The sequence below is a fragment of the Callorhinus ursinus genome, unplaced genomic scaffold, assembly GCF_003265705.2.
Source record: "Callorhinus ursinus isolate GAN/ISIS: 27379988/994484 unplaced genomic scaffold, GSC_fseal_2.0 scaffold1, whole genome shotgun sequence".
NCBI classification, from domain to species: domain Eukaryota; kingdom Metazoa; phylum Chordata; class Mammalia; order Carnivora; family Otariidae; genus Callorhinus; species Callorhinus ursinus.
In genome coordinates this window covers 140385232-140405306 of record NW_027397063.1, presented here as the reverse complement: position 1 = coordinate 140405306, position 20075 = coordinate 140385232, and the positions used below count along the sequence as shown (strand labels likewise).

The 20075-nt window shown below is 42.7% G+C and overlaps 1 protein-coding gene and 1 long non-coding RNA gene across 2 annotated transcripts; one reads left to right on the top strand and one right to left on the bottom strand.

Annotated features, from left to right (window-relative positions):
- Window positions 1–7166: 7166 nt before the first annotated feature.
- On the bottom strand, window positions 7167–12267 carry LOC112833055 (uncharacterized). The gene is made up of 3 exons (XR_003210536.2): window positions 11882–12267; window positions 9079–9148; window positions 7167–7755 (listed from the first exon to the last, which is right to left on the bottom strand). It is a non-coding gene; the product is annotated as an uncharacterized lncRNA (long non-coding RNA).
- CCR8 (C-C motif chemokine receptor 8) lies at window positions 9062–19130 on the top strand. The gene is made up of 2 exons (XM_025884003.2): window positions 9062–9203; window positions 14291–19130. Exon 2 carries the CDS (start codon window positions 14321–14323, stop codon window positions 15386–15388), a length of 1068 nt encoding a protein of 355 aa, XP_025739788.2. The 5' UTR covers window positions 9062–9203; window positions 14291–14320; the 3' UTR covers window positions 15389–19130.
- Window positions 19131–20075: the final 945 nt, after the last annotated feature.

Below are 20075 nucleotides of genomic sequence, written 5' to 3'. Positions count from 1 at the left end.
CTAGCCATGGTCATTCTCCTCAAGATGCAAAATCTCAGGTAACCAAGTCTGATTGGTTTTCCTGGGCGCAGCCTTGGGCAAAGATTTAGCGCTGACGCACCACAATTAACAGTCTCTTTGTTCCCGCAAAGGAAAAAGAAGTTTTTCACATTAAGAGAAGAAAAATGGACACTGGGTGGGTGGGCATAGAAACAACAATGTCAGCAAACAAAACAGATGCCCACCATGGTACTGTCAGCCAGACAATCCTGATCAGATCACTTCTAGGTCAGGGTATTGATCAGAATTCTTTTAATTATAAGAGACAGAAACTCAGCTGAAGCCAGTTAAATGTACTAGCCTGAAACTGTGAGATCCACCACCACCTTAGTCTATTTCCATTCATTGCACTGGGCACGTAATGGGCCCTTTCTATCTGGAAGCTGGTGACATTTACTTCTGGGAGATTTTCTTGAATTATGTCTTTGCTAATTCCTTCTCCTTTGTTTCCTCTGTGCTGTTTGTGGAACTTCTATAACTTGGACGCTGAGTGCTAGCAGTGGTTCTTGAGTTGTTTTCTCTCTGTTTTTCCATATGTTGTCTTTCTGCTGTCCTTCACAAGAGAATCCTTAACTTCGCTTTCTAAACCTCTGTTGATCTTTAAAATCTGATAGCATGCTTCTAATGTCCAGAACCACTTTTGTACTAGAAATATTCCTTTTGGTAGCATTCAATTCTCAATTTATGGATGTCATGTCTTCTTATTTTCTCTGAGGCATTTATACTTTTGAAGTTCTCTTATCTCTGCATAGCCTCTGTTTCCTCAAAACCTGTTTCCTGTCAGTGTCTATGGTCTCTGTCTTTCATATTGGAGCCTTTCCGCTCATGTGTAGTGGTTCTTAGTAGTCTATCTATTGGCAGCTCTGAGTACTTGGGGACAGTTTGTCAGCTGTGAACTTCACCAAGTATTGCCTGTTTGGACTTTTGGGTGGGGGAACCACAAGGCCCGTGGCCTTGAGTGTTTCCTCATGGACCCATCAGAGCTTACTGAAGAAATTCTTCCTGTCTCCACCTGGTGAGGGACACAGGCCAGAGGTCCTTAGCTGGGTGTGCATATGGTCACTTAATCCTCTCTCCGGAGAATGCCAGTCTATTGCAGGGGTGAAGGAAGGGCAGCCGCCTGCTGCATGGATAGAGAAGAGGACCTAGGGATGAGGCTGCTTATTAAATAGCCCTTTCTACCAATTTCCCTCATTTAAACTATCCTCTCATCCACTTGAAGACATCATTTTAGAGACACACAGACACAGCAGACGGGACCCACCTGTTCTAAACATCCTCGGTACAGGTACTGCCCATTCACACTATCACAGTTAACATCAAACATTTGTGTAATTAGCTTTTTGCCCATCACCCACCACATCTGACCTTACAGGACAGAAGCCCTGTCCATGTCATCCCCCACTGCATCCTCACCACCCAGCACAGAGACTCTCATGTGGTAAGCACTTGATATTTAGAGGATTAATGAAAAGAATGAATGCATGAATGGAGTCACTACTTCTAGAACTAAAACAGCCTGAAAATGTTAAATGCCAGTTCTTTAAAGTTTTCTCATCATTTCAAAAATCTAAGGATACAGTCTTAAGGCACCCCATTATGCCAGTATAATTTAAATATTTAAAATATTCATTCATTAATGGGAAATACTTGGGGATATCTACTGTGGGGGCCAAGGGCAGGCCACCCCAAAAGGCCTATTGTTTATTTTGATTTGAATGAATGTTACTTATGAAACAGCTAGTGCAAGAAGAAAAGTGTGACCTCCCTTTGTCTTCAGAAAGCAGAAATAAATTTTCCATGTGAAAGGTACTCTCCTTCTGAGGAGGTCAGTTTTTTTCTATTAAAACCTTCAACTGATTGGATGAAGTCCACCCACATTATGGACAGTGATCTACTCAAAGCCCACAGATTTAAATGTTAATATCATCTAAAAAATACCTTCACAGAAGCATCTAAAAGCATCTAAAATGTTTGACCAAGTATCTGGATACTGGCACCTAGCCAAACTGACACATAAAATTAACTATTGCATATGGTTATTATTAAACTCTTAACAGGATTTTTCTAAGTTTTGGAGACTAGATGAAGAAGAAGGCAATCGATTTCAATTAAGATCCTCCCCAAAGCTTTGGGAAGTGTGTCAATGACAGAAGTAGCAAATGCTATCAAAAATACATTTTGAAATATGTTTGCTCAGAGGGTCTTCCTTTCGGATTCACTGAAAGTGTTTGTATAGCAGGAGGTAGACTCGAGAGGCTGTCGATTCTGGAGGCCGTATGTGACTTTGGCTGTGTAGATGGTTTCCACTGCTTGGGGAAATGCTGGGGCCTCCCTGGATGGCCAAAGGTGAGAAACCAAGGCTTCTCTTTAGCCAAATCACTGTCAGATTCTGTCTTTAGAACTAGGGTAGAGGAGCTTGAATGAAGGCTGCCCAAAGATATCAAGTCCTAATCCCTGGAATTTGCAAATGCAAACTTAACTTGGAAAAAGGAACTTTGCAGATGTGATTAAGTCAAGGATCTTGAGATAGGAAGATTATTGCGGATTACCCAGGTGACCCTCAATGCAATCACCAGAGTCCTTATAACGTAGAAGCAGAGAGAGAACTCAGGTAGCACACAGAGAAGATGGTGTGAAGGTAGAGGGAGAGACTGGAGTGATGTAAACACAAATTTAGGATTGCTGGGTGGCCACCAGGAGCTGCACTGGGGCAAGCAAGGACTCTCCTTTAGAGCCCTAGAGAACTCAGTTCTGCTGGATTTCAGTTGTCTGGACTCCAACTGTAAGAGAATACATTTCCGCCAAGTTGATGGTTATTTGTTCTACAGCGGGCTCAGAAAACTGCTACAGGGGGTGAGGGCAGACAGGTGCCCAGTCCTACAGGGCCTGTGCCAGCCCCACGCAATGGCCTAGGAACCACGGCAAGGGGCTTGTCCTTCAGGTCTGGCTGTTCAAGGACCCTTCAACAATTTCTCCAATTCTTCAGCTCACCCCATGTCCTCATTTTACCTTGCACTCCATTCAATGATTTATGGGGAGGTTGCCGTGCACCGGCACTGTGCCAAGTACGAGGAGCAATGGATAAAAGGATCTCAAAGAACTCCCACTGAACACTCCGTGGGGTATGGATCGGCTCCAGAAGCAACTCGGCTGACTGCCCTAGTCAAATTGCTTGGTAAAACTAGGCCTCTACCAAGTGGCCCAGCTTTGTGGAGTTCAGGAAAGGTGGTGGACAGAAACCACAGACCATTTCCCCCTGACTCTCCTCGGCCTCCACTCAGTGGCCATAATGGCACTCTTTCGGTGCCAGGTGCTGTGCTGTCTCATTCAAGCCCTGGAACCTGGGCTTGGGGAAAGTCCACCTTAGTCCCTTGGGACTGCTTGGCCTGGCTGGAAAAGGGTACATGACTCCTTCCCCTCCGCCGCAGGTGAAACGGGTCTCGTAGTTTTTGCCATTGTGGTGTGAGTCAGCAGTACCTGTGAGCCTGAGTTTCACCATCTGTGAGCCATTGATCTTTGCTTATAGGTACAAAACTCGCCTAAGGTATCCGGGGTTTTCCCCAAACTGCGTCAGAGCCTGAATGATGTTGGTGAGGGGAGTTACCCAGGTATGAAATCAGGCACCGGCAGATATTTCTAAGAGATGAAATTTGTGAGGCAAAAAGATTGAATTCATGGGTCATGAAGCAAAATTTAGAGGAATACGTAGCCATTTTAAATTGTATCTGAATTGAAATATAACAGTGACATGGATGTCCTCCACACTGGGAGCTCTTAATTTCCTCCATGTTTCTGAGGGGAACTCCCCCATACGTCCACGAGGGGGAGCAGTCGTGGGAAGAACAGCTCTGGTTCCTCTTTGCCCCTCTCTTACTGCTCCTCATTGGAGTTGTGCCCCATCTCTCTGTTGTCTTCTTGGGATGGTCTGCACTCCACAGTGAAGGTGCTTATGGTGGTAGACCTCTGCAGCAAGTTGACCAACTGGGTCTGTTTTTATCAGGCCTGTTAGGTCTTTGCCTCTTCTGTTGAGGCAAAATATGATCCTCCATGCAGGTGGCCCTACTGGCATGGTCCCAACCAGCAGACATAAACCATATCCTCACTTCACAATTCTATCCCTGAAATGCCCATTGCCATCACTGTGTGGAAGAAAGCACAAAGGATCAAGTGATGTGGGGCAACCATTCTAGATAATATACAGATAAAACGGGGTATTTTTTTTTTTAACCTAACATTGTATTCTTCCAATGGCTGAATGTTTGTGCAGGTACCACAGTAGAAGGCTAAGTGAAATAAGTCAAGCAGAGAAAGACAATTACCATAGGGTTTCACTCATATGTGAAACTTAAGGGGCGAAGGGAGGGAAAACTGAAGGGGGAGAAATCAGAGAGGGAGACGAACCATGAGAGACTCTGGACTCCGGAAAACAAACTGAAGGTTACAGAAGGGAGGTAGGTGGGGGAATGGGGTAACCAAGTGATGGGTATTAAGGAAGGCACGTTGTTGTGATGAGCACTGGGTGTTTTACGCAACTAATGAATCGTTGAACACTACATCAAAAACTAACGATGTACTATATGCTGGCTAACTGAACACAATAAAAATAAAGAATTAAGCCATCTACTTTCCTTTTCTCTTTTTTTTTTAAGCTTTTAAGTGCTTTCCAAGTCGTTTCTACTATAAATTACATCCTATTGTAGCTTTGTAGATAGTTTTTTTTCCCTCCTACATTTTGGATTATTACCTTAACTTAGATTTCTAAAAGGTGGCCCCAAGGTTCTCCCAGACGTTTTATATTTATATTTATATTATATATACAGACACTCCCAGATTACTTTTAGCTGAGCTCCTGTGCTCCTTTGCACAGATACTATGTTGCACAGTGGAAGCAGCAAGCAAAGACTTTCCTGGTTACCTTGGTGGTTTTCCTGTCACCTCCTGTTCTCATCCTATTCTCTGACTTTCTTAACACATACTGAAAATTTTCTCCCAAGTTACCATGTCCCACAGAGTGGTGGTAGCCCCTGTTTACTCCCACTCCAGATTTGGGGTGAAAATATGGGGAAGGGGTAAACTCAAGAGTGAGGATTAGAGGACCAACCACCTGTGATGTGCTCTGCCTTCATGCTGATACCTCACTTTCTTCCTCAGAAGCTTCCAGGAGGAAACTACACCCTCATTCTACATACAAAGAAGTTAAGAGTGGGAGACAAATGGGCTGTGAGTTTGATTTGCATTCTAGAATTAAACAGTGGTGATAATGACAGTTTTCATCACTCCCATACTTTCTTTCTCCCAAATTCCCCTCCTTCTAGGGGATTCTCTTCTGACATCCCAAAGAACGTGTCCATTCACAACAGGCTTCCCTACCCCCTAATCTGGCAAGACCACTTTTATCAGTTAGTTTTTATCACACCAACGCTGCATAATAAACAATGAAAAAAGCCTCAGCTGTATTTGACAAGTGTTTATTGCTCATACATCTGTGGTGGGCAGATAGGCAGCCCTGTTGATCGTGGATGGGCTCACTTGAACATTAGCTCATGGAGTTGGCTGGCAGGTCTAGGTTGGCCTTGGCTAGGTTGAGTGAAGTAACGTGATTCTCCTCCAGCTGGCCAACTGAGGCATATTTTCATGGTAATAAAGAGTTACAAGAATGAGCATGTCTCCACTTGCTCCATGAAACACTGGGACCATGAATGCAAGGAATCTATTGCATCCTTCCAGAAATGACTGGGTTGAAGGTGGGGAGTTTCTGGAACTTCTAAAGCTCCCTCCCAACATCTGGGGACCTGCTCACTCCTTTGGGCCCTGGGAAATTCATCTAAGGTGAGCCTCCAAAGGCTTTCTTTTTGAAAGAGTTAACCTTCAGAACCTAATGCTCGGTTTTGACGCAACACACATTGGAACCCAAGGGCTCTGATATTTGCCAGTTTTATTTTTTTTATTTTTATTTATTTATTTTTTTATTTATTTGAGAGACAGAGAATAAAAGATAGAGAGCACGAGAGGGAAGAGGGTCAGAGGGAGAAGCAGACTCCCCGCTGAGCAGGGAGCCCGATGTGGGACTTGATCCCGATGTGGGACTTGATCCCGGGACTCCAGGATCATGACCTGAGCCGAAGGCAGTCGCTTAACCAACTGAGCCACCCAGGCGCCCTATTTGCCAGTTTTAAGATAATGAAATTAAAAGTTTGGACGGTGTAATCCCTTGGACCTGCATTTTAAGTCTAGCCTTCAGTTAACTATTTGGGTGACCACTGCCACATCACCTCACTTCTCTGAGCTTCAGTTTCTCAAACAAAAGTGATAATAACTCTCATGCATAATCTTCATGAGATCTAATGAGGATGAAGTATAGAAAGGAATTGGCACATAAACAGCACTCGATAACTGGGAGCTATCAAATCAGTCTCTACTCTTTTAGTTGTGCCAGAAACCCAACTGAAACTAGCTTATGCTTAAAAGGGTGGCTGGAGGTTGGGGGGGGGGGAGAGGACACTAATGAATCATACAACTGTCATTCCAAGAGCACAAACGATTTCATCAGAATTATATATTTTCTCCATTTCTTGGCCCTAATTTTCCTTGCTTGGTTTCATCCTTCAGATAGTTTTCTGCCACATGGGGGCTCAAGATGTGAGATTCTGTAATTCAATCATGAGCATGGATGGGAAAATGAAACATTCTCCTTGACCAGACCAGAGTCAAGGAGCCTTCCTTCCTTTTAATGGTGTGCATGCTTGTGTGTGTGCATGTGTGTGTGCATGTGTGTGTGTGAGTGTGTCAGTGTGAATGGCAGCCGCACCAGCAATGCATGGAATGGGAGCTAGATGGATGTCCCTTTATCTAAAGATTCATCTAAAGAAGGGATGTTGACAGACGTAAGCAACATGGCCATTACATTATTACTCTGCTCACCATGGGACGAAAAGAGGGAACATTTCATAATGATGATATTTTCAATGTACAGCATGTAAGTAATGAAATCATTAACAGAAATGATCACTGCTACCACTATAATTCAAATATATATGCATATACACACACATATCCACCACACTTGGGCCTGCCATATGCCATGAAGGAGAGCCAGTACAGATAGAAATTATACAACTTCAGAATAATGATAAAATGGTCATCTTATTTTAATATAGTTTTCAGTAAAAAATTTTACTAGACTGGGCGCCTGGGTGGCTCAGATGCTTGAGCGTCTGCCTTCAGCTCAGGTCGTGATCCCAGGGTCCTGGGATCGAGTCCCGCGTCGGGCTCCCTGCTCCTTGGGAGCCTGCTTCTCCCTCTGCCTCTCTCTCTCTCTCTCTCTCTCTGTCTTTCATGAATAAATAAATAAAATCTTTAAAAAGATTTTAATAGACTTTATTTCTTAGGGAAGTTCTTGGTATGCAGACCATTTAGGTAGAAAAGACAGAAAGTCCTCATATATATCCTGTATTAGTCTGTTTGAGCCATCATAACAAAATACCACAAGCTGGGTGGCTTAGATGATCGAAATGTATTTTCTCACAGTTCTGGAAGCTAGAAGTCCAAGATCAAGGTGCTGACAAATTGGGTTCCTGGTAAGAGCCTTTTCCTGGCTTGTAGATGGCCACCTTCTTGCTGTGTCCTCACATGGTGTTTTCTCTGTACACATGCAGTCAGAGCGTTCTGGTGTCTCTTCCTCTTCTTCTTTTTTTTAAGATTTCATTTATTTATCTGACAGAAAAAGAGTGAGAGAGCATAAGGGGGGGGAGCAGCAGAGGGAGAGGGAGAAGCAGACTCCCCGATGAGCAGGGAGCCTGATGCGGGGCTCCAGCCCAGGACACTGAGATCATGACCTGAGCCAAAGGCAGACGCTTAACCAACTGAGCCACCCAGGCGCCCCTTCTCTTCCTCTTCTTATAGGAACACCAGTCCTATCAGATCCAGGCCCCATCCTTATGACCTGATTTGACTCTAATTACATCTCTAAAGGCAAATACCATCACAATGGGGGTTAGGGCTTCAGCATATGCATCTTGGGGGGGGACATAATTCAGTCTGTAATACCACCTCCTCCTCTCACACAGTTTCTCCTCTAATTAACATCTTGCATTAGCATGGTACATTTGTTAAAATTGATGAATCAACATAGATTATCATTAACTGAAGCCCACAGTTTATATTAGGGTTCATTCTGTGTTGTACCTTCTTTGGGTTTTGACAAATGCACAATGATGTGTATCCATTATTACAGTTTCATACAAAATAGTTTCACCACCCTAAAAATGTCCTGTGTTCCACCTTTTCACCCTTCTCCCCCTGAGCCCCTGGAAACCATTTACCTTTTTTCTACTGTCTCTGTAGTTTTGTCTTTTCCAGAATGTCATATAGTTGGAATCAGATGAGATGTAGCCTCTTCAGATGGGCTTCATTCACTTAGCGATATACGCATAAAGTGTCTTTGTGTGTGTGTGGGGGGGGGCTTGATAGTTTTTTTAAATCACTGAATAATATTCCGTTGTGTACATTACCACAGCTTGTTTATCCATTCCTTGACCAAAGGACATCCTGGTTGCTTTCAATTTGGGGCAATTATGAATAAAGCTGCTATAAATATTCATGCTCAGGGGTTTGTATGGATATGTTTTCAACTCATTTGGGTAAATACTCAGGAGCATGATTTCTGGATCATATGGTAAGCCTATTCTAGCTTTATAAAAAATTGCCAATCTTCTTTCAAAAAAAAATTTGCCAAACTGTCTTCCAAAGTGGCGGTACAATTTTGCATTCCCACCAGCAGTAAATGAGAGTTCCTCTTGCTTTATATTCTATCTAGCATTCAGTGTTGTCAGGGTTTCGGACTTTAACCATTCTAATAATTATGTAGTGATATCTCTCTGTTGTTTTAATTTGCAATTCCCTAATGACATAAGGTGTTTAGCATATTTTCATATGCTCATTTGCCATCTCGTACGTATATTTTGGGTGAGATCAATTTTTTTTCTAACTTCTTAAATAACTGTGGGATGGTAGATCCACCCCTATTCTGCCACTCACCACAAATAGATAAGATACCTCCCTTGAGAGGAGCTCTTGCTCACTGGGCTGCACACACAGAGGGCAGGTTCTGAAAAGAAGGAATTAGCAACACTGAAATCTCCAGAACAAAGACTCTAATTAAGGTATGTAATAATGAGCATCCTTGGGGAAGAAGGATAGAAGTAGGGAGGGACACTTTTATGTCCCTGGGAAAAAAGCAAAGGGCAGGCAAATATTTCAGAAGTCTGGCAGAAGAGGTGAATTTTTTCTTTTTTTAATCTTTGCATGTCCTGAGTCCACAAACCTGCAAATGTCTCAGTGGCTGTCCATGGCTCTGACTGAGGGAGGCAAGCCATGCCATTTTCTCTGCAGGATGCTAGGAGGGAGTCAAAGCTCCTATAAGAGTGGGAAGGTTGATAAGAAAATACCTCTTACCACCAGGCATCTGTCCTTGTGCTGGTTACAAGGTTTCTATCAGACAAACCGTTACTCAGCTGTTACAAGATAGTCTAGAACTTGAAAGTCAGGTGGCCTAACTTCTAAAAGACTGGAGTGTTTTTACTCTACCCACAAAATAGCTAATATGGAAGAGGAAAAAGCATTTGGAGTAGATGTAGTTTTGAGTCCTGGCTCTATGGCCTCCCTCTCTGTAACTTTAGTCAGTGGACTGATGGTCTCTGAGACTCAGATAACAACCCTAACTCCACAAACAGGAGGTACGAGGGCCTGCTTTACAGGGATTCAAGAGAAATGAATGAAAGAATGCATCTAAAACACCTTGTCCACTGTAATAAATGATGGACATTCTTAATACTTCACATAGATTTTACTGATGAGAGAGCATGGGGGAAGAATGGATTGGGGTTCAGCAGGAAGGATCTGGGGAAGGAATAAGTTGAGGACTTCCCCTTATTCTAGGTTATTAGGAGAGCTGAATAGAAGGAAGGCAAACAGAAAATTATTTTTTTTAAACAACTGTTAGACAAGTGGGAAGGAAGAGGTAGGAGGAGAGACTATTATTTTGAGAGATACTAGCCACAAAAAAAAAAAAAAGACCCACCTCCATACTTCAGAAACTATGTTTTTAAACCCACTTTGGGTACATACTTAAATAAAATTAATATCTTTAAAAATGGCTAACTTGCTAGGCATTTCAAAATATAGAAAGAAAGGTGGCTTCGTGGACAGGGATGTCTGAATGTTCAGAAGCCAAACACCTTGGAAAAATAATGTCCAAATTGAAAGCGTCTTGAATGTGAATATCAAGCCGAGAATTATCATGTTGTAATTGTTGAGTCTTCCCTCACATAACTATAGCAATGTTTCCTTTTTAATTGTGTCCTCTTTGATGACAAAGTTTCATAATATTTTACATAACTGAGCTGCTGTTTTAATCACATTTGTTCTTAGAAACCTTAGCAATTTTTTTGCTAGAATGATTGGGATTGTTTTTTTTTTCTATTGCATTTTTAAAATAGTTATTTATGGTGCTTATAAAAGCAGTGAAAAGAATGAACTGAAGTCTTTAGAAGAGCGTGGCTGTCTTTCTAAAACAACAGTGCGGGGAGAAGAAAAGTAAGATACAAAATGAGGGACATGACAACCATTTGTGTAAGTCAAAAGTGAGCACAAAACAATATTATATATTATTTAGGGGTACATTAAAATATGTAAAAGGACAGGGGAAACTGTTTGGAATGAACCGTACCAGACTGGTTTCTGTACTTGCTTCCGGGGTCTGGGAATCGGTTGTGTAAAGAGAACTCTGGCTTCATCTGTATTGCATTAGAAAGGCAGGAAGAGAGGGAAAGAAAGAAAAAAGAACTAAAAGCAAATCTGACAATACGTTAGCAATTGCTAATTCTGGGTCGTGGAACGATAGGTATTTAAATTGTCTTCATAAGGGGCGCGTGGGTGGCTCAGTCGTTAAGCGTCTGCCTTCGGCTCAGGTCATGATCTCAGGATCCTGGGATCGAGCCCCGCATCAGGCTCCCTACTGGGTGGGGGGAGGTGGCGAGCCTGCTTCTCCCTCTCCCACTCCCCCTGCTTCTCCCTCTCCCACTCCCCCTGCTTGTGCTCTCTCTCGCGCTGTCTCTGTCAAATAAATAAATAAAATCTTAAAAAAAATTTTTAAATTGTCTTCATAAATTTTGGCTTTTCTTATCCCACCCAATCCCCCCTGTATTGGTCAGCTGGGGCAGTTTTCAATTTTTAAAAGCATGTTAATAGACCTTAATGTTTACAGAAGCTTTAGGTTTACAGGAAATTTGGATGGAAAAATACAGTTTCCATATGCTCCTTCCCCCACCCCTGGACTCCTTCGTCTGTTTCCGCTGCCATAGCAATGTACCACAGGCTGGGTGGGTCAAATGGCAGAAATGTATTTTCTCAGGGGTCGGGAGGCTCCAAGTCTAAGGTCAAGGTGCTGATATATTGGGTTCCTGATAAGTGCCCCGTCCTGGCTTGCAGACAGTCACCTTCTTAATTTGACCCCCTAGGACCTTTTCTCTAGGCATGTACTGAGAAAGAGAGAGAGGTTTTTGGTATCTCTTCCTCTTCTTAGAAGGACACCAGTCCAATCAGATCAGGACCTCACCCTTACAACATCATTTAACCTCAATTACCTCCTGAAGCTCTATCTCCAAATATCATCACAGTAGGAATTGGGGCTTCAATATATGGGCACACAATTCAGTCTTTAACATCCTGCCTTCTGGCTTCCCAAAATTCACGTCCTCAAGTACAAAGTACATGCACTCCATTTCAACAGCTCCCAAAGTCTTAACCCATTCCAGTATCAATCCTAGATCCAAAGTCTCACCTGGGTATCATTTAAATCAGGTATGAGTGAGACCTGAGGCTGAATTCCTCTCCAGCTGTGAGCCTGTGAAACCAGACAAGTTACACGCTTCGAAAATACAGCGGTGGGACAGGCATAGGACAGAGATTCCCATGCCGCAGGGAACAAATCAGAAAGCACAGAGGGGTGGTGGGTCTCTGGCAAGCCCCAAAGCTAGCAAGGCAAATTCAATTAGGTTGTAAGGCTCAAGAATAATTTTCAGGGCGCCTGGGTGGCTCAGTCGTTAAGCTTCTGCCTTCGGTTCAGGTCGTGATCCCAGTGTCCTGGAATTGAGCCCCGCATCGGGGTCGCTGCTCAGCGGGAAGCCTGCTTCTCCCTCTCCCACTGCCCCTGCTTGTGTTCCCTCTCTCCCTGTGTCTCTATCAAATAAACAAATAAAATCTTAAAAAAAAACCCCACTAGGTGGCAGCGTCACCTCAGGACCCCAGGCTGGGGCCCCGCCCCCAGGGCACCAAGCGGTGGGCCTCCTGCCGGAAGGGGAGGAAACAGTCTTACCCCTTGCACCTGTGGGGACAGTGCTAGCCCTGATGATTTCTGTATCTTCAGGGTCATTCCTCCGTTTTCTTGAAGGATAAAATGTACTCGCAGGCATATGGCTCTATTGTCCCATCCTGTAGAATCCCAGAAGTCCAAACGCGTTGGTTTATTTTGTCCTGTCTCTGCAGCTTTGGACCAAACCGACAGTGTCTCTACCCCTAGCTTCTGTTGAAATGGCCGATGAACTCCATGGGTGACCTCTCTGTGGAGTGGTCCTCCAGCCACACCTTAGGCGTATTCTCCAGAAACACTTCCTCATTTCTGTGGTACGGACAGGCTTCCAAATCTTCGAGTTCGGATTCCTCTTTGTGTAACGACTCCTTCAACTTACCTCTCTCCTCTAGCATTTTATGATAATCGGCACAGAGAAGCCAGGCTGCCTCTTAACCTTGGCTTAGGAATACCCCAGACAAATACCCAATCTTCCGCAAAACACTAGAACACAATTCAACCAAGTTCTCTGCCACTTATAGCAAGGATCCAATTCTTCCACTTCCAATAACATATTCTTCATTTCTGCCTGAGACCTCACCTTTAACGTTCATATTTCCGCCCCCGTTCTGTTCATGATGATACCTGTAATCTCTCAGACCATGGAAGCTCTCTCTCCAGCCTCCTCTCTTCTTCCCGAGCCCTCAGCATAATCACCTTTACCATCCACATTGCCACCAACAGGCAACCTCGGCTTTTTCTAGCATACGCGCCTCAGGCTCCTTCCGCCTCCGCCCATTAGCAGCTTCCAAAGCCATTTAGATATCTGTTACAGTAGCACCCACTTCTCAGTATCATAATCTGTACCAGTCAGCTCAGGCTGCCATACCAAAGTGCCCCAGACCGGGTGGCTTAAACAACAGAAATTAATTTTGTCATGGTCCTGGAGGCTAGAGATCCAAGATCAGGGTGCCAAGAGGGCCGGTTTCTGGTAAGACCTCTGTTCCTGGCTTGCAACCCTCCATCTTCTTGCTGTGTCCTCATTGGTCTTTTCCCTGTGCGTGCAGAGAAAGAAAGAGAGAGAGAGAGCTTGTATGCTCGGGTGACTCTTCTTCTTATAAGGACACCAGGCCTATGGATTGGGGCCCGACCCTTATGATATATTTAACTATAATTACCTCCTTACTGGCTCATCTCCAAATATAGTGACCTAGGTGGTGTCTTGGTCGGTTTGGGCTGCTATCACGGAATAACGGAGACTGGGTGGTTCATAAACAACAGAAATGTAATTGTCGCCATTCTAGAGGCTGAGAAGCCCAAAATCAGGGTGCCAGCAGGCTCTGATGAGAACCCTCTTCCAGGTTGCAGACCGCCGACTTCTCCTTATAACCTCACGTGGCTGAGAGCGGAGAGAAGAAGCAAGCTCTCCTGTGACTCTTATAAGGGCACTCATCCCATTCATGAGGGCTCTAGTCTCATGACCTCATTTAACTCAATTACTTCCCAAAGAACCCACTGCTTAATACCATCACAAAGTGGGGTAGGGCTTTAACATAGGAATCTTGAGGGGCACCTGGGTGGCTCCGTTGTTAGGCGCCTGCCTTTGGCTCAGGTCATGGTCCCAGGGTCCTGGGACGGATCCCTGCATCGGGAGGCCGGCTTCTCCCTCTCCCACTACCCCTGCTTATGTTCCCTCTCTCGATGTCTCTCTCTCTTTCTCCATCAAAGTAAATAAATAAAATGTTTTTCTTTTAAAAAAACATATGAATTTGGGGAGGAAACAAATGTTCAGTCTGTAACGGGGCTTTAGGGCTTCAAAATATGAATGAGGTGAGGGGAGGCAGTTAGAATTCAGTCTATATTTTTAAATGAAAATATTTTTAAGGAATGAATCTCTCTTAGGCACCTCTCTGACCTGGTCCTCCCGCCTTGATGGATTATACACTGGAGCCCAATGTGACCATGGTAACTGACTACTACTATCCTGATGACATCGCAAGCCCCTGTGATGGGGAGCTTATCCAAAGAGATAGCAAGTTGCTTCTTGCTGTCTTTTACTGCGTCTTGTTTGTATTTGGTCTTCTGGGAAACAGCCTGGTCATCCTTGTCCTTGTCACCTGTAAGAAGCTGAAGAGCATCACCGACATATACCTCTTGAACCTGGCCCTGTCTGACGTGCTTTTTGTCTTCTCCTTCCCCTTCCAAACCCACTATCAGCTGGACCAGTGGGTGTTTGGGACTGTAATGTGCAAGGTGGTCTCTGGTTTTTATTACATTGGCTTCTTCAGCAGCATGTTCTTTATCACCCTTATGAGTGTGGACAGGTACCTGGCAATCGTCCACGCTGTCTATGCCATGAAAGTGAGGACAGCCAGGATGGGCACAGCCCTGAGTCTGGCCGTGTGGCTGATTGCCCTCATGGCCACCAGCCCATTACTAGTATTGTACCAAGTGGCCTCTGAAGATGGCATTCTGCAGTGTTACTCGTCTTACAACCAGCAGACTCTGAAGTGGAAGATCTTCATCCACTTTGAAATGAATATCTTGGGTCTGTTGATCCCATTCACCATCCTTATGTTCTGCTACATTAGCATCCTGCACCAGCTGAAGAGTTGCCAAAATCACAACAAGACCAAGGCCATCAAGTTGGTGCTCATTGTGGTGATTGCATCTTTACTCTTCTGGGTCCCATTCAACGTGGCCCTCTTCCTCACGTCTCTGCTCAACATGAACATCTTGGATGGATGTGTCCTGAGCCAGCGGCTGATTTATGCCACCCATGTCACAGAAACCATTTCCTTCACTCACTGCTGTGTGAACCCTGTGATCTATGCTTTCATGGGTGAGAAGTTCAAGAAACACCTCTCAGAAATATTCTGGAAGATTTCCAATCATATTCTCTTCTTCATAGGAAGACGAATACCTAGGGAGGGCTGGGAAAGATCCCCCTCCTCCTGTCAGAACACCTCCCGTTCCTTCACCACAGACTACATTTTGTGACAGGGGTGCTTCTTTTAGGAGACAAAAATGATTTACACTGGAGTCTGAGGCTACATGAAGGGATACTCTTAGAAATGTGGTTACAGGCACAAGGCATATTTCATGACAGTTAATGAACTCCGACTATTGCAAAATAATCTCAACTTTCAAAGATTTTGTTACTTTTTTCTGGAAATAGTCTATATATCTCACTATTAAGTATAATGTTAGCTTTGGGATTTGTTTTTTAGTTTTTGTAGTGTCTTTATCACATATCAATTTAAATTTTATCAAACGCTTTTTCACATCTATTAAGGTGATCATATAGCTTTCCTCTATTATTCTGTTAATTTGATGAACTACATTGTCTGATTTTCTTATTTTAAATCAACCTGTATTTTCCCTGGAAAAAAATGACCTCTTGTTCACGATCATTTTAATAAATAATTAGATTCTCAGAATTTTCATATCTGTGTTCATGAGAAATATTGACCTGTAATTTTCCTTTTAAAATGTCCTGGTGAGGGGCGCCTGGGTGGCTCAGTCGTTAAGCGTCTGCCTTTGGCTCAGGTCATGATCCCAGGGTCCTGGGATTGAGCCCCACATCGGGCTCCCTGCTCGGTGGGAAACCTGCTTCTCCCTCTCTCACTCCCCCTGCTTGTGTTCCCTCTCTCGCTGTGTCTCTCTCTCTGTCAAATAAATAAATAAAAATCTTTAAAAAAAAAATGTCCTGGTGAAACATGCAGGACATATCACCACTGCTGTTCAATATAGTACTAGAAGTCCTAGCCACACCAATCAGACAACAAAGAGAAATAAAAGGCATCCGAATTGGCAAAGAAGCCAAGCTCTCACTCTTTGCAGATGACATGATACTCTATGTGGAAAACCCAAGAGACTCCACCCCAAAATTGTTAGAACTCATACAAGAATTCAGCAATGTGGCAGGATATAAAATCAATGTACAGAAATCAGTTGCAACGACGTGGATGGAACTAGAGGGTGAAATAAGGCAATCAGAGAAGGACAATTATCATATGATCTCACTCATATTTGGATTTTAAGAAACAAAACAGAGGATCACAGGGGAAGAGAGGAAAAAATAAAACAAGATGAATTCGGAGAGGGAGACAAACCATAAGAGACTCTTAATCAGACGAGATCGGGCACGTTCAGGGTGGTATGGCACAAACTGAGGGTTGCTGGAGGGGAGGAGGGTGAAGGGCTGGGGTAACTGGGTGATGGACATTAAGGAGGGCACGTGATGTAATGGGCACTGGGTGTTATGTAAGACTGATGAATCACTGACCTCTACCTCTGAAACTAATAATACATTAAATGTTATTTAATTGGGGACACCTGGGTGGCTCAGTTGGTTAAGCATCTGCCTTCAGCTCAGGTCATGATCCCAGGGTCCTGGGATCGAGTCCTGCATCAGGCTCTTTGCTCAGCAGGGAGCCTGCTTCTCCCTCTGCTTGCCGCTCCCTTTGCTGGTGTTCTCTCTCTGTGACAAATAAATAAATAAAATCTTTTTAAAAAATGTTAATTAATTGAATTTAAATAAAAAATTAAAAAATTAAATAAAATTGTAAAATAAAATAAAATAAAATGTCCTGGTCAGATCGGCAATAACATGGATGGACCTAGATGTATTATGCTAAGTGAATAAGTCAGAGACAGAAAAACAGATATCATGCAATTTCACTTGTATGTGGAATTTAAGAAATAGAACAAATGAACAAAGAAAAAAAGAGAGAAACAAAAAACCAGATTCTTAAATACGGAGAAAGAACTGGTGGTTGCCAGAGGGGAGGTCGGGGGAGGATGGGTGAAATAGAGGATTAAGATGTACAAATGTCCAGTGTTAAAATAAACCAGTCGGGGAGAAGAAAAGCACAGCATAGGAAATACAGTCAGTAATGTTTTTTGGTGACAGATGGTGGTGACTACACTTACTATGTATGATCACCGAGAAATATACAGATCTGTTGCGTCACTATATTGTATACCTGAAACTAATATAATATACTGTATGTTAATTACATTTAAAAAAAAATGTCCTGGTCAGATGTGATCTCCAAAAATGTGTTGGAAAGTATTCCCTTCGCCACTACTCTCTGAAAGAGTTTGTGCAAAATATTGGGTGTTACTGCCCCCATAAAAGTTTGGTAAAATCCATTAGTGAAGCCATCTGGGATTTCTCTGTAGCAAGATTTCCAATTATGCATTCAGTTTCTTTGGCAGATAAAGATTATTCAGATTTTCTGTCTTTGCTTGTCTCAGTGTTGGAAAGTTGTGATTTTAAAGGAATTTTCCCAGTTTAAGTTGTCAAATTGGCATAAAGTTGTTCCAATATCTTCTTATAGCATTTTTATGAGAATATGAAGTAATGTCCTTTTCACTCCTAATTCACACCAAATCATTGGTGATTTGTATTTTCTCTCTTTTTTGTTCCTGATCAGTCTTATGAGGTTTATGAATTTTATTAATCTTTTCAAAAAACAGCTTTTGGCTTTGTTGATTTTATGTTTTTGTCTTTACACTGATTTCTGCTCTTATTTTTTAAAGATTTATTTATTTATTTGAGAGAGAGAGAGCAAGTGGGGGAGTCCTGAGGGAGAGGAAGAGAGAGAAATCAAGCAGACTCCCCACTGAGGGTGGAGCCTGAGGGGCTCCTCCCTGCCCATGGCTGGACCTCACGACCCTGAGATCATGACCTGAGCCAAAAGGAAGAGTTTGGATGCTTAACTGACTGAGCCACCCAGGTGCCCCTGCTCTTATCTTTATCTTACCTCCTTTCCTTAGGTTTAATTTTTATTTTATTCTAGCTTCTTGAAATGGAATCTTAGATTACTGATTACCAATCTTTGTTCATTTTTGAAAGATGTCTTTAGAGCTACAAAATTTCCTCCAGCTCTGCTTACACTGTATCCCATACATTTTCATACAGTTGATTTTCACTGATTTCCCATTTAAATTATTTTCTATTTTCCATTGTGAATTCTTTTTTTTTAAGATTTTTATTTATTTATTTATTTGTCAGAGAGAGAGAGGACAAGCAGGGGGAGTGGCAGAGGGAGAAGCAGGCTCCCCACTGAGCAAGGACCCCCAATATGGGACTCGATCCCAGGACCCTGGGATCATGGCCTGAGCCGAAGGCAGACGCTTAATCGACTGAGCCACCCAGGCATCCCATCTACTGTGAATTCTTTGTATCATGAGTTGTTCAGAAATGAATTTAAAATTTCCAGACATTTGGGAGGTGGGGGGCACCTGGGTGGCTCACTCAGTTAAGTGTCTGCCTTTGGCTCAGGTCATGATCCCCGAGTCCCAGGGTCCAGCCCCACATCAGGCTCCATGCTCAGTGGGGAATCTGCTTCTCCCTCTCCCTCTGCCCCTCCCCCGATCCTTCTCGTTCTTTCTTGCTCACTCTCTCTTTCTCTCTCAAATAAATAAATAAAATCTTTTAAAAAAAATTTCCAAACATTTGGGGATTTCCTTATGCTTTAGTTTCTAGTTTGACTCCACCGTTCTCAGAGAATATATATGTGTGCATTTGGTTTTTTGAAATTTACTGAGAATTGTTTTATGACCCCAAATATGGTTTATTATGGTAAATGTTCCATGTACACGTGAAAAGAATGGGTGTATTGAGTGGTTGTTGGAGCTGTTTAAATCAGATTGCTCTTTATGCCTGCTGATTTTTGCTGTTTGCTTATTCTATGAGTCACGGCAAATAGTATATTAAAATCTTGAACTGTGATTGTGAGTTTGTCTATTTTTCACTTTAATCCCATTCGATTTTGCTGTATATATCTTGAAACTATGTTATTAGGTCCATGCAAATATAAGATTTGTATACCTGTCTATTGAATTGACTCATCATTTTTTGAGTTTATTTATTTATTTATTTGTAATCTCTATACCCAACATGGAGCTCAGACTCATGATCTCAGTCAAGAGTTGCATGCTCTTTGGACTGAGCCAGCCAGGTGCCTGGCTTTTATCATTATTAAATGTTTCTTTTCCTCCAACAATACTCCTTGTCCGAAAGTTTGCAAAGGTCAGCATTAATATAGCCACACCAGCTTTCTCTGGATCAGTGTGTGTCTGCTGTGTCTCTCTATACTCTTCTACTTCAAACCAAACTATTTTCTTATGCTTAGTTTCTCCCCTATAAACAGAATTTAGTTGGGGCTTTTTTTTTTTGCTTTTTGCACAGTCAGGGTTTCATTACCATGAAGATATATAATATGTATAAAATCTAAAAATCACCTTTAGATAGACTATTCTGTTGGATCCCATTATATAGTATACAAAAGGTTGATTTCTGATTTCAGAACAATTTTTTCTTTTCTTTTCCAAGTTAACAACATAATTTCAATAACAGATGATACATTCTGCAAAATTGACACACATTATATTGACCATATTGCAAATAAATGCCTGGCGGGCAGCCTACTCATTTTAGGAAAGCATCCAAACAGCTTTATCTTGAAATGTTTAAATATGTGCTTAGGATGCACACACCACTCCTCCAAAAAGTGTAACTCCTGAAAACCATGAGAAGGTTGCTTCTTTCTCCTGCTTTAGACACAAACTGACTTTATTCTGACTCCTGTGAGCTCCATTATTATATTAGGTCACTAATAACAAAAGACAAACTCCTCATTCTGAATGTCCAGACACTGAAATTGCAGTTAAAATG

What these genes read in the sequence shown, in the direction of transcription:
- CCR8 (XM_025884003.2), top strand. Translation starts at nt 14,321, where the DNA reads ATGGATTATACACTGGAGCCCAATGTGACCATGGTAACTGACTACTAC.